General features: G+C 47.9%; 1 protein-coding gene across 4 annotated transcripts in view; it reads left to right on the forward strand.

The window, feature by feature from the left end:
- The window catches only part of COLQ (collagen like tail subunit of asymmetric acetylcholinesterase), a 57,342-nt gene extending 47,829 nt beyond the window's left edge, over positions 1–9,513 (forward strand). For 2 of the 4 annotated variants that reach the window (XM_072726813.1, XM_072726814.1), the window contains exons 13-17: positions 2,631–2,770; positions 3,818–3,937; positions 4,363–4,483; positions 5,977–6,079; positions 7,965–9,513. In XM_072726813.1, the coding sequence (XP_072582914.1) occupies positions 2,631–2,770; positions 3,818–3,937; positions 4,363–4,483; positions 5,977–6,079; positions 7,965–8,034 (554 nt within the window). In that variant the 3' untranslated portion in view covers positions 8,035–9,513. Of the gene's footprint in view, positions 1–2,630; positions 2,771–3,817; positions 3,938–4,362; positions 4,484–5,976; positions 6,080–7,708; positions 7,922–7,964 lie in introns of those variants that run through there. The other 2 variants (XM_072726816.1, XM_072726815.1) reach the window with 2 other exon arrangements.
- The last annotated feature ends 6,559 nt before the right edge of the window (positions 9,514–16,072 follow it).

Here is a 16,072-nt window from a genome sequence, read left to right on the forward strand (position 1 = left end):
CAGGAAGCAGGCTCCCTGCCTCATCCTGTCATCCTGTCAGGAGGCCATCTCTGGTTCTGGTGCCCAGTGCTATGGGGCAGGATGGTGCTGGGGCAGGTGGAGAGGGTGGGAGCTCTTTAGTACCCGAGTTATAGAGAAAGAGGTGCTAGGAAGCCAGGGAGAGAATAAAGGCAAAATGCCTCTAGCACGTAATCTGCAATAACCAAATTTCACATTTGTCTGAGTCCTTCCAGTACCCAGACAGGGTTTAAGTGAGTCACTGTGGTACCTAGGAATTGCCAGCTTCCTACAGGCATCAATATTCCTGGACATTTGTCTTTGGAATGGCATAGTATTAAGTGAACATGAATTCACATTTCAGTGTCACCACTTACTAGCTGGATAATGGGACAAACTCCTGAATCTCTCTGGGCCACGGTTCTGGAAGAGTTGTTGGGGTCACAGAGCCTGCTCCAGTGCCACTCTCACATCCTCGGTTATAGAAATTCCCACTTCAGATCCCCAGTGTCATGATTACCCAGAATATTCCTGGGCTGATGGAGTTTCTGTCTTTTTGGGCTGTGTTGAAAATATCAAAACACAAGACTAGAGCTCTTCCTGCAGCATGGTTTCTTATTCAAAGTACCACAACCTGGTATACAATGTTGGCAAGCCTCCCTTCCCCTCTTGCTGACATTATTCTGATCTTGGACATATCTGTTCATCAGCTCAGGAATGCTCAGGGTTGCAGGGAGGGTATTCCCATTGAGGTCTCCTTTAGCTGAAGCTGCTTCCTTGACTAGACCTTCTCCCCTGGGGTCACTTTATTTTCTGCCCTTCTGGGATATGCCAACCATGTCCCCAGTTGCTGGCTTCCCTGAAAGTTACACAACCTGAAAGCAATGACTGTCTGGTTTCCAGACTCCCCTTACTTTCCCAGAAAGAGGCATACTTCCTTTCTCTGTCTCTGGTTTTCCTCTCTTTCCTTTCTTCCTGTCGGATGGCTCTTGCCCTAGCTCTTTCCAACCAACCCAAATACGATTTTTTAAAAGATTTTGTTTATTTATTCATGAGAGACACAGAGAGAGAGAGAGGCAGAGATCCAGGCAGAGGGAGAAGCAGGCTCCATACAGGGAGCCCGATGTGGGACTCGATCCTGGGACTCCAGGACCACACCCTGAGCCGAAGGTAGATGCTCAACTGCTGAGCCACCCAGGTGTCCCCCAAATATGATTTTTTAGCATTTTCTGAAGACCAGTTAGTCTACATTCACTTATTCATTCATTCATTCATTCATTCATTCATTCAAATCCATCTTTAATCATCAAGCATGTATCATGCCCCTACTGTGTGTCCAACCATGGGAAATGAAAACAGATACCAGCTTTGTAGATCTTACATTGTACTGGGGGAGACTGACCTTGATCAGATAATCTCACAAGATACAAAAATCAGAAACAGAAGTGCCATGAAGTAAAGGCATGGGGAACCATGAAATTGTATCCAGCATGAACATGCCTTGAGTGTGAGCATTCAAAAGCTTTCCCTGAGGAAGTGATACTTGAACCCAGGTCAGGAGCAAGCTAGGAGGTACCTGGAGAGGGAGGCCTGGAGGGTGAAGGGAAAACAGTCTAGTAGGGGAATGGCTTGTGCAAAGACTGCGGCAGTTTTCAACCTCGGTTTACGTTGGAATCAGCTTGAGAGCTTTTAAAAGCAAAAATGCCTGGTTTCTATTCTCAGCATTCTTGATGGAATCAGTCTGGAGTGTGGCCTGGGCATCATTAGGGCCTTTAAAAGTCAAGGTGAAAACTGCTACCCTAGCAGGCCACCCACACTGCAGGGAGTAGGTTTCCTAATCATGTGTGTTCAGTTCACTCTTCTCAGTACCAGGGGAGAATGAGTAGATGGAGCATTTTCAAACATTCCATTTTCTTCCAGAAGAAATCAAAGAAACCCTCCTTCAGAAATTCCTTTATAAAGATCTTATATATAAAAGCAAAATAAAATGAATAAAAATAATAATAAAGGTTATCAGTCAGCAATGTGTTTATCAGCAAGAAGTCTCTGTTAATCATAGTCTAAACAAAAAGGGGATTTTCTTATATAAGGAAGTGTAGAGGTGGACAGTGGCTGGCTTTGGTTCAGCATCTAAGGGTCACTGTTAGGGTCCCATGTCCTAAGAGGCCCTGGTCTTTCCTACATGTTGGCTTCTCTTCTCATACCTATTACTTCATGGTTGCAGTGTGGCTGCTGCAGCACCGGACATCTTCTCTGTCTTCTAGATAGGAAGGAGGAAGCCATGTCTCTTACCAGCAATGTTTTTCCTGAATCAGGATAGACTTTCCCAGATGCCTACCCTTCTCCCACTGCAGACCTTGCATGCAAGGTAGTCTGGGAGGTAGAATGCCTATCTGTTTCTAAGTATAGAGAAAGGGGAGAGAGAGAGGGTTGGGGAAGGTGCTGCGACACCCAGCATAGTTAAGGGGCCCACAGAGAACACCTCCTCCACATCTTGGAACAAGAGTCCTTTTGAACCTCTCCCCCTAAAATACCGTGGACTTTGACCTTCTTTCTGTTGTGAAGGTTGCTCATGTCTCCCTTGAGCTATTTGGGTTTCCCTTTCTTCACTCAAGCAATCTGTTGCTTCCTAGGACAACTTGTGATGGGACCCAAAGGGGACAGAGGATTTCCCGGGCCTCCAGGAAGCTGTCTTTGTGGAACCCCTACGAATGTGAATAACCCTTCTTACAGGGAATCCATGTTTGGGGCCAGTTCTCCACACGTTCCTGTGGTAAGGCTCCTAGGAGCACTCTGGGCTGGTTATCCATCAGGAGCTCTCACCTGATCCTCTCAGAGCTTTGTAAAAGCCGTTTAATAAAACTGATTTCCCCATTCTACTTGGTACACATTATAGGAGATTGGAAAATTAAAAGTAGGAAACCAAACTGTCCATTTGGTTGCAGGTACACTTTGGAGTATTTTCTTTGTCTTTAAGAACAAAAAATTATTTAAAAAGTCAAGTAAATACAAAAGCGGAACAAATAGTGTAATAAACTTCTATGTACCCTTCACCCAAATTCAATATTTATCCACTCCTGGCTAATCTTGTTTCCTCTTTATACCCACTCACTACTGCCCACCCTCCCTTGGATTATTTCCCAGTAACCCTGGACATCAATTCATCATTAAATGCACGCAAAATCAGCCATCCAACATGCGGCGGTGCTGTGATTTAGTTAACCAGTGCCGTACTGTCGGATTTACAGGGCTCTCCCAAGCTTTTTCACTAATGTAAATAAAACCATAAAGAACACCTCTGGCTATAACAGTTTTGTCAAGAATCATTTCTAGATGTTGAATTACTTGATTAGATGATATCACCTCTTTAAGTCTTAGGAACATTTTAAACGTTTAAAAGAAAATTTTTTAAGAGTTTATTTATTCGTGAGAGACACAGAGATAGGCAGAGACATAGGCAGAGGGAGAAGCAGGCTCCCCACGGGGAGCCTGATGCAGGACTCCATCTCAGGATGCCAGGATCACAACCTGAGCCAAAGGCAGACGCTCAACTGCTGAGCCACCCAGGTGCCCCCTTAAATGTTTAAAAATTTGAAATCACGCTTCGTCTTAATGCAAACTCAGTAGGAAGTGGATGAGAAGATGTGGGAATCAAGGCCTTCCTCCCTACTTCAGGAGGGATGATGGAGTGTAATTAAGCAGACCCGTCCTGCCGCTGTCAACCAGCCGAGGGATAGAGCTTCTGCTTCCTCCTCCAGCTTTTCCCCTGTTCCCTATAGAAGTGTTTTTCTAGGATCCTCATCAGTATGTTCTCTGGCAGATTTTTGTAGTCAACAACCAGGAGGAGCTTGAGAGACTGAACACCCAAAACGCCATTGCCTTCCGCAAAGACCAGAGATCTCTGTACTTCAAGGACAGCCTTGGCTGGCTCCCCATCCAGGTACCCTGAGGCTGGCACTCATGACATACCCCACCCTGGAAAAGGACATAGCATTAGAGGAAAGAGGGGCCAACAGTTGGGCCTGGCACAGAGCCTTTCTGCAATCTGTTCCCATGGAAGGACTGGGCGTCCTCTGCTGCTTTGCTTCTGAGCAGTTCTCTGTGCCCCTGCTCCCCAGATGGAACCTCCTCTTTGAGCCAGGGTTCCAGATGGTCTTCCAATCCCATATTGCCAGGCTGCCATCTTGATCTAGGCCAGCTTTCCTGTCAGCCGCAGAGCCCTGGGCAGCAGGAGAGGAGTGCCTTTCCCCTGCCAGGAGGTAGCCCCCACAGACCCAGAGCCTCTAGCCCCATTATCAATGACCTGCCCTACCTGCAGCTGCCCACATGCCATCCCTAGTAATTGTCATGTGTTTCTTTGGCCAGGTAACCCCTTTCTACCCTGTGGACTACACTGCAGACCACCGTGGCTCCTGTGGGGACGGGGTCCTGCAGCCCGGGGAGGAGTGTGATGATGGGAACAACAATGTGGATGACGACTGCATCAGTGAGTGGGGCCCAGCCAGGAGGGCCTGAAGCTCAAACTGCCATGGGGTGGATGGGGGGTGGGGAGGCTTGGGGCAAGCCCCTGGACGATTGGAGCCAGAGGGGCACACCTGGGCTGCTGTGGGGACAGCCCTCCCATTCAGGCCACATGTTGACTTCAACTCCCCAAGCATGTCAGTGGGGATTGGTGTCAAGGATCTTGCTCCCAGAAAAGCCACCTGTCCCTCCCTTTTCCTGAATCCTACTTCTTGCCAAAACCCACATTCCAGTCTACATTCTTTATCAAAAGATAAAAGGTGATGCAGAGTGAAAGACAAAAGGGAGAAGCCAAGAATTTGATTCAGGACTTTGTTACCAGATAAAGCCCTAGTGGCAAAGCCCCCTTTAGGGGAAGCTGCCTTCAGGCTGATGGGAGGCGGCAGGATCAGCACAGCACTGGAGGGTTTGCTTTTCTTCTTTCAGTCATGCAGCAAAAGCAGGAGGTGAGGAAGAAGGCAGGGGATTTAGAGTCAAACAGAACAGAGTTTGAATGCTCAGAGAGGAGGCTACTCAGTGAGCCGGGAGATGGAGGGCAATTCACAGCTCTGGGTCTCACTTTCCTCAACCAAAAAATGGGTATGACAGTACTAACTGCTCAGGTCTTCAGAGATTCTGTGAGCTGATGTGCGCTGGATGTCAGGGTATCATAAGGGATCAACATCCCTTCACTGAATTATTTTCAAGCCCCTGCTGTGAGGAGCCAGGCCCCGGCTAGAGCTGGGGATGTGTAAATGGAAAGTCTCATTCCTTGCTCAAGGGAAGGTTGATGGCACAGCATAGTGAGGAAGTTATGCACTGAGATGGATGCAGGGACAGAGAAGCAGCTGGCTCCCTCTCAGAGTATTTCCATCTCACTTTCCAGGATGGTGATCACTGGCATGCCGGCTTTGCCTGGAGTCCCTTCTGTCCCTGGTACAAACACCGTCAAATAGGAGATCATACAGCAGGAAGGAACTGAGGGGGGTCTCAAAGCCCTGTAAAATGAGGGTGGGGCTCACACTCCAACACCCTTCCCTTGTGTGAGAACAAGAGACCCCATTGAAGATCATCTGGCTCCCCAGGGACTTGGGGTCACCCACCCTGGAAGTTCTCTGTACACAGACAAGAGCCACCTCGGCCATTACATGTGCCCAGTGCTCAGTCTCCAGAATCTCACTTTGCAGGAACCCACAGTGTGTCCTGTGAAGAGGAGACGGTATTCGTGCCCAAGGCTTAAGATAGGGATACTGAGGCTCAGAGAGCCCAAGTGGGCTGAAGCCTGGGTCTCTTTATTCTCTGGTGTGGGGTTGGGGTTCTGAGGGGCAGTCCCTGGATACATCTGAAGCTTTATGGAAGTCCATTCAAGAGGGTGTGTGCTCTGGGTGGATCCTTCAGGCCACACAGCCCTTACAGGCTGAAGGAAGTTTGTCCCACTCTGAGTCCCCTCTCAGGACTATACTTCCTTGTGTCCCTCAGGCTGTCACCGGGCCTACTGTGGAGATGGCCACCAGCACAAGGGCGTGGAGGACTGTGATGGCTCTGACTTCGGCTACCTGACGTGCGAGACCTATCTCCCTGGGTAGGAATCACCTCACATGCTATTATGACACCCCTGCCTCTCTCTCTGACTGCCTCCTCTTTTTTCCTTCCCAGATACTTTCTTAGTGTTTCTTATGTTCCTGTACTTTCTAAACACTGAGGTATGGTGATAGATAACACAACACATGGTCCCTGCCCACCTAGGGGAGACAGGCCATAAACACATAATCACCATGTGCCCTCCCAGAGTGCCTGAGTGCCCCTGAGGCCAAGCTGAGACAGACAAGGACCAGCTTTGTCCTGAGCCCCTGGAGATGAGCAGTCTCTATATTTAGCTGTTGCCCCTGGCTGAGCAGCTCCCATCCCCAGTGGCTACCATGACCACATTAGTCTTCTGGAAAGTGGGTCTGGAGGAAGCCCAGTGGAGGGTGGAGGGCATTTCCAAGAATCCAAGCATCTGTATAACCAGAATTCCCTGGAGCAGCTACTAACCCCTGGGCCCATGGGTGCAAATGAGATCACACCAGCATTAATATTTAATTTTGCTGGTTCGTGGCTCCTCCAGGAAAACCCCAGGAACCCCAGGAATTTAGTATCCTCTTCAAGGATCCCTCTGGTTATATCTGGGACTCTCCAGTGGGTGTTCATGTTGCTCAGTATTCTAGTGTCTTAACCTCCACGTTGATGTCTCCCAAGCCAGCTGAAGGGCCACTGGGCCTGTGAAATGCAAAACAGCACCAAATTCCCCTTAATCTTCACCAAACTAGAGTTGTATAACATTGTAGGAGAAATGGGAAGGCTGTTCCTCCCCCCAGGTCTTGCTTCTCCCTTGGCTCCAGAGTGGATCGCTGGCCCCTCACACTGCCTAAGTCTCTCAGAGTCCTGTCTCTAAAGCATTCCCTTCCAGCCCTGTTCCTGGGACCTAGGCCCTCAGCAGGGCTGGCAGATAGACACCAAGCCTGCCGTTCTGTTGCCTCATCTCTGCTCTCTTTTACCAGGAGGTATCCACAATGCCCACCCCCCAAACACATCAAACCACGCTGGGAGAACTACAAACCTGTAGTCATCCCACAACAAGCACTGTAGGCTTAACCAGCACCCCATTGTATCTGTGTGTCTTTATGTACTACCCTGTCTCCAATGTACGGAGGATTCCTAACAGACACCCGCCAGAGAGTTGGCAGGTCTGAGCTGATTGGTTGATGGCTTCATGGAGACAACTCAGTATAGACATTTGGACATGGGAGTACAGGATTGCATAGAGCCCAGGGCTTTCCCACTGGCTCACTGTGGTTAATTACCTCTAGAAGCCTTAGGGGACACTTATAAATATGGGTATAATGGATGGCACATTGTCTCAGGATTAGCACTTGGGCTTACAGAAGTATAAATTGCTAAAATGGTGGCCCTCTGCCACATGTTGCTACTTAAAATTAATTAAAATTAAATAAAATAGAAAATCCAATGATTCAGTCACACCAGATTTTAAGAACTCAATAGCCACATATGGCTAGTGGCTGCCATATTGGACTGCACAAAAATAGAACATTTGTATCACTACATTATGATCTGATGGACAGCACTGGAAGGAAATCTTTCAGGTCTTAGGAAGGGAGTAATTCTCTAAGATTCTGTGTTAAGAACAAGGTTGCCAACTCTTTCCACCCAGATCCCTCCATTGGGTTCAAGGGGAAAAGCCCCAGAGGCCTGGACTCAACTGCTCCAAGCCTTTCACCCCAAATGAGAATGAGAACAATCTCTATGGAACCCTCAGGTAAGGTAGCAGCAGTGGCTGGTATCTGATGAGGTTTGGCCAAAAAGTCACCAAAGGTGGCCTTTTAGAACATGGCTTGGTCATGAGGGCTGGGCAGGAGCTCTCTTGCCCACCATCCCATGTGCACCCTGACTCCTATCTGCCCCCTCAGGTCATATGGAGACCTGCAGTGCACCCCGTACTGCTACATCGACTCCACGTCCTGCCGCTACTTCACATGAGGAGGAGGTGGGCTGCATCCTATATATTTGGCAACAGCTTCTCCACTGTCATCAAATTGACTTTGCGCCATCCTGGTCCAGTTTCTACCACCTTCATATGACAAAAACAAGGACAAACTCATGCTGTTAAGACATGCTTTTGACTCAGTCGACTGGAAGAATTTAGGACTACTGCATCCTGTCTTAATCCAAAGTCCCAGAGAACCTTCCATGTGCCCAGCCTGGGAACTGTTCCCCCCTGCTACCATCTGGCCAAATAGCCAACCTTCAGTGCCCTTTCTCTTCTGGAATGTTACTGACTCAGACCATTGACTTGGCTTAGAACTGTTAGCCCCACCAAGACCTGCAGGGTTTTTTGAATATGTTCTCATCACACTTGGGGCATCTGGTGTACAGGCCTCTCTGTTCCTCTGACCTCCAGAAATGTGGGCATTCTCACCCAGGGCAGCCGGCCATCAGATCTCCCCAGGCTTGTGAAACACAAAGCAGGGAAGTGGGCCTGTTCTCTTGGAGTGGCTCCCAGCTCTGGACCTACTGAGGAACCCCTCAACTGTCTACAGCCCAGCATAGCCTCACGTGGATGCAGTTTCCCCAAGAAGAGACCCAACTGTGAAAAAGTCCTGTGAAACGGTGCTCTGCCCCTGGAGAAGGTGGAGGCCCAGCTGGGGTGCTCAGCATGTGAACAATAGCAAAGCAGTGACATTCTGCTTCTCAGTGTTCCCCAAAGGGGTAGCTCTTGTAGTTTCACCATCCTCAGCACCATCTCATGGCTCTCTGAGCTTTAACCTCTGTCTTATGAATGCCCATTATGTCCATTTCTTGTTCAGGGGGTTCACTACCAGAGGGTAACCACTGAAGTCTACACCTGGGTAGGCTTTTGGTGTTCTCAGTCCTTAGGAAAATGTCCCCATGTGAGGCCCTACGACTGAGTACTTGCTCCAGGCAGAGGCCATTTCTGTCCTGGGCTCCAGCTCCAGGCTGCCTGCTGCCTCCTGCGCACATCCTATGACCTTCCCTTGGTGTCTCCATAGTGCATAGCCTTGCCCTCATGTCTGTGTCCCTGAGCCCCCCATGTTTCTGCAGGGTCATTAATTAGTTTGGCCTTTGAGCTGCCTTGTAACACCATCTTTCCTGAATGGGGCTTAGCTTTGTTTTGGAAGTATGTCTCCCCCACCCCCCAATGGCAGACCTCAAATGGAATTTGCCTATTGCTACCAGATGGAGGGATACTTTTGGGCTTTTGTACAAAGCTATCTAATGTGCCTGAGTCCTGGGGACTCAGTAGACAGGAGCTTCTGGCCCAGCGGGCCATCACTAATGATCTGTAGTAGATGGGATCATCCCAAGGGTGATGCCTTTAGAGGTGGGGCACGCTGGTCAGCCTGGTTCCCTCAGCCTCTACTGCACACCGTGGGGTGACACCTTCATGCTGGGATCTCCAGATGGGAAATCAAGAAATACAAGCAGTTTGTTTCCCCACTGTGGCTCTCTCTTCCCTGGGGGTTTTGGGCCAGTGTCCCAGCATTACCGTTTGGAATGAGAGGTCTGAATTTACTGTCTCCCAGGCTTTGCAGAGGGTTCTAGAACGTGGAGCAGTACTACCTCCTCAGGGACAAGGGAGGAAACTGATATTGAGAGATTTAGAGGGACTTACCTAAGGCTACAAAGACTGGTCTTGCCAACCCAGTTCCACTCCAGCCTTATTTTAGGACCATGTTTAGAACAAGATGGAGCTCCAGCACTGCCCTTGGTTGGACCTGCCACGAGAGGCCCTGTTCTGGGTCCCTTGTCTTGAAGGGCACCAATCTGGCCTTCCCCTGGCTATGACCCTCCCCACGGGGCAGGGAGTCTATGAGGCCAAGGTGACGTGCCCACTGAAGCTTGTGCACCCCTCTCCCAGACTATGATCCAGGTACCCAGGAGACCACAGTTCCTACCCAAGTGGTCCTCCTACACACGTCTGTCATCCTGACCTGCACACACATATAAGCATGAGGGGTGGCCAGGGACAAGCTGTGTTTAGGGGTTGTAGATGGGGCTTGGATATGCAGGCTGGGGTTCCCACAGAGATAGGCATGAAGCCTCTCTCACTTGGACGGGGCCTTGCTCTCCTTGTGCCACCACAGAACTTTGAGGCATCTAAATATTCCAAATGCAAACCCAGCCTTCCAGGTCTTACAAAAAGTGTGACTGTCAAGTAAGCAGACAGGACATATTTAGGAATAGTTTGATTCTAACATGAAATACTAGACATATGGTACGTGAACCTCCACCTGTGCTCTTGTAACTAGATTTCACAATTATTAGACAGGTGAGGGCCTGTCTCTGACTATTGCAAGGGGTTTCTGAAAGGCTCTGAAAATGAAGGATTCAAAGCCACATGTTTGAAGTATATATGTAATAATAGCAATCCCCCCCCCCCCCCGTGGCATTTGTGATTTTTTTATATTTTTTTTATTTTTTATTTTTTTTTAAATTTTTATTTATTTATGATAGTCACACACAGAGAGAGAGAGAGAGAGAGGCAGAGACACAGGCAGAGGGAGAAGCAGGCTCCATGCACCGGGAGCCTGACGTGGGATTCGATCCCAGGTCTCCAGGATCGTGCCCTGGGCCAAAGGCAGGCGCCAAACCGCTGTGCCACCCAGGGATCCCCATTTGTGATTTTTAAAAATTCAATTAATAACATAGATTATTCGTTTCAGAGGTAGAAGTCAGTGATTCATCAGGTGCCTAGAACACCCAGTGCTCCTTCCATCACATGCTGCCCTCAGGCCTCCCCTGAAATGCTGTGGTCCAGGGAGCAGCTCCTCCAGGAACAGGGACACCTGTAAGCAGGCCAGGTGACCATGGGAGAGGTAGCCAAGCCTCTCTTGAGAGCACTGGCTGTTTCTGTGGGGAGCTGAGGTGCCACAGAGGGGAGGGCAGAGCCCTCAACTGGGAGTCTTGACATCTGGGCTCATACTTGGTTTGTCACTTCTCACAGACTCCATCTCCTTACCTAGAAGAAACTGTACACAAGGGCCGAATTTTCTTTCAGCTCTAACAGCCTGTGGGTGGGGACTCTCCTCCAGCAGTGACAGGATATGCCTAGGAGTGGAGATGGATATCCTCAGCTTCTCCTGAGACTGTCACATAGAGTGGCTGAGAATATCAGGGTCTTCAGAGCTGCAGCGGAGTCACCAAAAAAGGCTATGTCAGTTTAGATACTTTTGTTGGTAGGTAGCAGAAAATCCAACTTAGATATAATATAAACTACAGGGTGGAATTTATTGGCTTATATAACTTAAAAAATTCCAGCAGTTGAGTGGAGATCAGACATGGTTCAAGCAAGGCTTCCACTCCATTTCTCTGCCCGGGCTCTCTTCTCCATTACTTGCATATCTCCTGTTAGTTTGATCCTTGGGTGTCACAAGCTGACTATTGCAATTTCAGGCTTACATCTGACCCTATAATATCCAGAGGAAGAGATAACATCTATTCCAGTGGCTCTCAAGAAAGTTTTTTTCCAGAAGCCCCCCAAAAGTCTTACCTTGAGCCTCATTGCCTATTTGGGGTCACCTGCCCATTCCTGAACCAAGTCTTCTTGTCAGAATGCCGCCTGCTAATTGGATTACAGCTGGGTTCCTGAACCCACAGAGGCAAAAGGTGTAAGATTACTCCTTGTTCACTCCCTAGGGATTCTCCAGAAGCACATCACCTGTGTAAGGAAGGCTCGGCTATTGGCCAATATAGTGGGGAGCAGGTATGAGGTGAATGGGTGCTGGGTACACACAGTGTCTATTACCGTGGCAGTCTCTGGTTTTGCTTTTCCTTTTGGCAGGAATAGATGCTGAACCACTTGGGGAAAACCTCTGGGAAGACACCTCACAACTAGACAGCTCTTGGCTGATTCTGATAGAGCTCCTTGAAAGAAGTTGACTCTCCTAGGGAGCCAAAGGTTATCAAAGAGGTGGTGTAGTTTGCTTTTGTGAAAAAAGGAGAGGATAGGATTTACATATTTGGGTTTGGAGCTTGTCACCAACTCCCTATTTAATTTTCCTGCATAATTTGCTTAACTTTTCTGTTTTTCTCATCTTTATACTGGGTTATTTCAGGGCGTGTTTGCATTTTAGTGATAATACGGTTAAAATTTCTGACACCTAGAAACTCTTTACAGAGGGTTGGGTTTTATCTGTGTCATTATTATTTAAGGACTTAGGCTGAATCACTCACCTCTTTGGGACCTGGGGGTTCTTTCTTTCCCCTTTGAGGCTGGTTACATGGGTTCACTTTTGACAGCAGTTTGGACCACAGTCTTTATTATAGCCTTTACTATAAAACAGTGAAAAAGAGCAGGGGTTCTCAAACTCTGCAGCACATTAGCCTGTTTGACAAATACCACCAGGGATGAACCAACACAAATTTGTAGACCAACAAAATCAGGTTCACTGTCGTGTAGTAAGAAGACCAAACCCCAGAGGAGTAATGGGACATCTCATCAAACCAAGAAAAAGATTATGACAGACTTGGGGAGGGGTGCAGTGTAGGCAGAACATGAAAGCAGCATTGTGGAACAGGCTCAAAGCAAAAGAGGGGTCAAGGTCAAGCCTGGACTGGGAAGTGGACCCAGGTCCCGATTCCTTGGAGAACTGCAAAGTTAAGAAAAGCAGGGACTGTCATGCTGGAAAATCCCTATCAGAATTTTTGAATCTAGGGTAGAAACTGAAACTGCTTCTCTGTGTCAGTGACTCATGCAGCTCAGGTCTTCCAGGCAAGGGTGGAAAGTTTCATTGTTAATGATAGGATTGCAAACTGCAAAGTTTTGACAGCCCAAGATTTTAGTCACAAAGGTTGACATGATTTTTGTTCAGGTGGCAGGAGTATAAAGCAAAGCTGAGGCTGTCACTGAAAAGAAAGCAAGAGTCATTCAAAGAGTGATTATGATACTGTAGAGCTGACCTTGAGAGAAAGATTGCTTCCTGTTAACTTTGCAGCTTTATCAGTGCCTGCCCTGACAGTCTGATGAATGACATGGTACAGGGCTGACTTTACCTCTCTCAGCCTGGACTAGTTTTTTACCCTTTCACCAGTAACAGAGGCCCAAGCTCTGCTCAGCTGATCCTCAATGACCCAGCCTATGGCGAGGCTTCTCTAGGCCAGCCCCCAGGCTCCTAACATAACCAGGGAAGCGTGGGGATGGGGTTTGGCTCCAGAAGTCTTTATCCACCTTCAAAGCCATTTGAGTGACAAACTTGTGAGCAAAGTAAGGTCTTTAGAGGAACCTTGGTAACTAGTACTTAGGAAGCAGTGCTTGGGAAGATGGTAGGACAAATTTTCTAAGCATCATGGGACATACACTGATCATCCATCACTTTAATATGGGCCTGGAGGACGCATAGGTCAAATTGCTTAAGAATCTCCAAACCTCAATTCATAGGCCAACCATGCTCCATTCACTGCTTTACTTGAGTTGTCCCGCACTCCCCTTCCCTCCCCTATAGTGGAGTGAACCAATTTCAGTGAAACTCAGATCTTGCATTAGTATGGTAACAGTGAGCTCACAGATCAAGGATCTTGGCAATTCATCAAGGAGACAGTTACACTTCAATAACCTACAGTAACCACCCATGGGCCCAGAGGCTCCAAGAGTGTGGTTTCCATCCTCATTTGTTGCAAATGACACAAGAGTAAAGGGTTGAGGACTCCCTACCTCACATAATTGGGGAGGGGGGGCAGGCAGACAGAAAGGGGGAATAGGAAGAGAACTCACACTGCCTTTATCAGAGGGCCTTCCTCTCTGGGGATTCACCTAAGTTCTTTTCAGCTCCAGACAGCTGACTTTTGGAGTCAGACAACACTACAAGAAACAAGAAACCAACTCACTATAAGAAGAAATGGGCTATTTCCCCAGCCCTTGTTTGCCTTTGCCCCACTACCTTTGCAGAAAGAAAAAGGGGCCCATGGAAAATGCCAAGATGTTAGTACCTCAAGAGAATTTGCGATTATTTTGGTTTTGCCATCCTTCCACCCCCTCGATACCTCCAGATTTGGGGTTTTGATGTTCCTACTCATAAGGAGTATCACATCCCACTGCATGTGTCATTCCAGGTTACTCTCAATCCAACTCCTACCTAGGATGGCAAAATGAAGGCAGTCATTCATAGTAGTGGGTCATCATTTGAGGCTCATCATGGGAGACTATCTTCTTGGGGCAGAAGTTTAAAGCTTTAGAGTTTATGAGGATGACCTGAAGGACTTGTCAAAACATTACTGGGACCCACTTTCGAGTTTCCAATTCAGCAGGTCTGGGGTGGAACTTGGTAATTTCTATTTCTAACAAGGAAGGTCCCAGGGGATGCTGATGGTGCTGTGGACCAGGGACCACATTTTAAGAGCCACTACTTCTGGGGAAATGTCTCATCTGAGAACAATGGTAGTAGGCCAAATACACTGGGGGACAGGAGGACTTTGGGTTTTTTTTAATACTCTTCCATTAAGGAAGTAGGGTCTTTGTCCTTTCCTTTTGAATCTAGGTGGGCTTTTGATTGCACGGACCAATAGAATGCTGTGGATGTGATGCTGGGTGACTTCCCAGGCTAGATCATCTACAGCCAAGCAGCTTCTTGGGACAGTAATCCTAGGGGAGAGCAGCCATCATGTAAGAAGCCCAACTACCTTGAGACTGCCATGTTGGGTTCTGGTTGACGGATCCAAATGAACTTGCTTCCAGCCATCCCCGCCATGGTTCCAGAGATGTAAGTGAAACTAGTTCAGACTCTCCAGTCCTGCTTGTCTGCCACCTAAGTTAACACTGAGTGACCTCAGTGGAAGCCCCAAGGAGAATAGCCCAGCCAAGCTCTATCCTAAATCCTAACCAACAGATTCCATGAGATAAAATGGTTGTTGTTTAAGCCACGAAGTTTTAGGGTAGTTTGTTGCTTAGCAATAGATAACAGTGCTTTAGGTTGGAAAGGTTAGAAAGGAAGCAAACCACTCTGGACAGGGCAAAGCGCCAAGTCCAGAGGAGCTGCTGGCTTGCGTTTGGTGCCCTCTGCAGGATCCATGAATACAAGTTGGCCTTAACTCCTACATGGACTTTTATTTATCTGGCTAGGAGAAAAGCCAGGCAGAGAGGGGACTTAAGTCATTGTATGGCCCAGTGTTCTCAACCATGATGGGGATGTGGAGTATATACAGGTTGTAGAATGACTGCAACAACCACCCTAATTCTCACACCTCCCTGTATCCACACCTTTCTAACATACTTTGCTACTCCTCCCATCAGCTGGTGAAATGAAATGTATTTGCCCAACCCCTTGATTCTGAACTTGATCTTGTGACTTGCTTTTGGCCAGTGACATGTTAGCAGTTGTGACAGAGGTAGTGGTATTTCGTCTCTCACTCTAGCACCTCTGCCTTTGCCATGACAATATGCCTATGCTAGGCTGGCCAAGGCCATCCTCGATCAGCTGAATCCGTCAAGACATATGGAGCCCAGTCAAGACCAGGCTGTCCAGGAACACCCAGTCTAAATCACCAATCCAGACTTGTAAGCAAAATAAATGTTTATTTTAAGCCACTGAACCCTGGGATGCTTTGTTACATATCATTGTAGCAGCAATACTTAAATGAGGATCAAACTCCCTTAAGTGATGAAGGTACACTGCAGTGTCCCCAGAGTCCTCATTCAAATCTAACTCCTATATCCCCCTGAAGAAATGGGAGCCAATTACAGAATAAGCAGCAGAGGATTCCTAGCCTAGTTCTCTTAATGTGTAATTGTAGTCAGTCCAGATCTATGGAGCACCCATTAGGAGAAAGATAGGGAATTAAAAAGGGAATATGGTCACTGCCCACCTAGAAGTTTATAAACTATCTGGAGCCAAGACCTCAAGACTGATGTAGGCATGTGGAATGGGAGCAGGGAGCAGGGTCACTTCCAGCCAGTGAGTGTGCATGTGTGTAAATATATATGAGCGGCATGGCACCATAGGTGGAAGGAATCTGGTGAGCTAAAAGACTAGGATATGTCTAGGGATTCAGTTTAACCCCTCTA

Source organism: Vulpes vulpes, chromosome 11 (genome assembly GCF_048418805.1).
Source record: "Vulpes vulpes isolate BD-2025 chromosome 11, VulVul3, whole genome shotgun sequence".
Taxonomy (NCBI): domain Eukaryota; kingdom Metazoa; phylum Chordata; class Mammalia; order Carnivora; family Canidae; genus Vulpes; species Vulpes vulpes.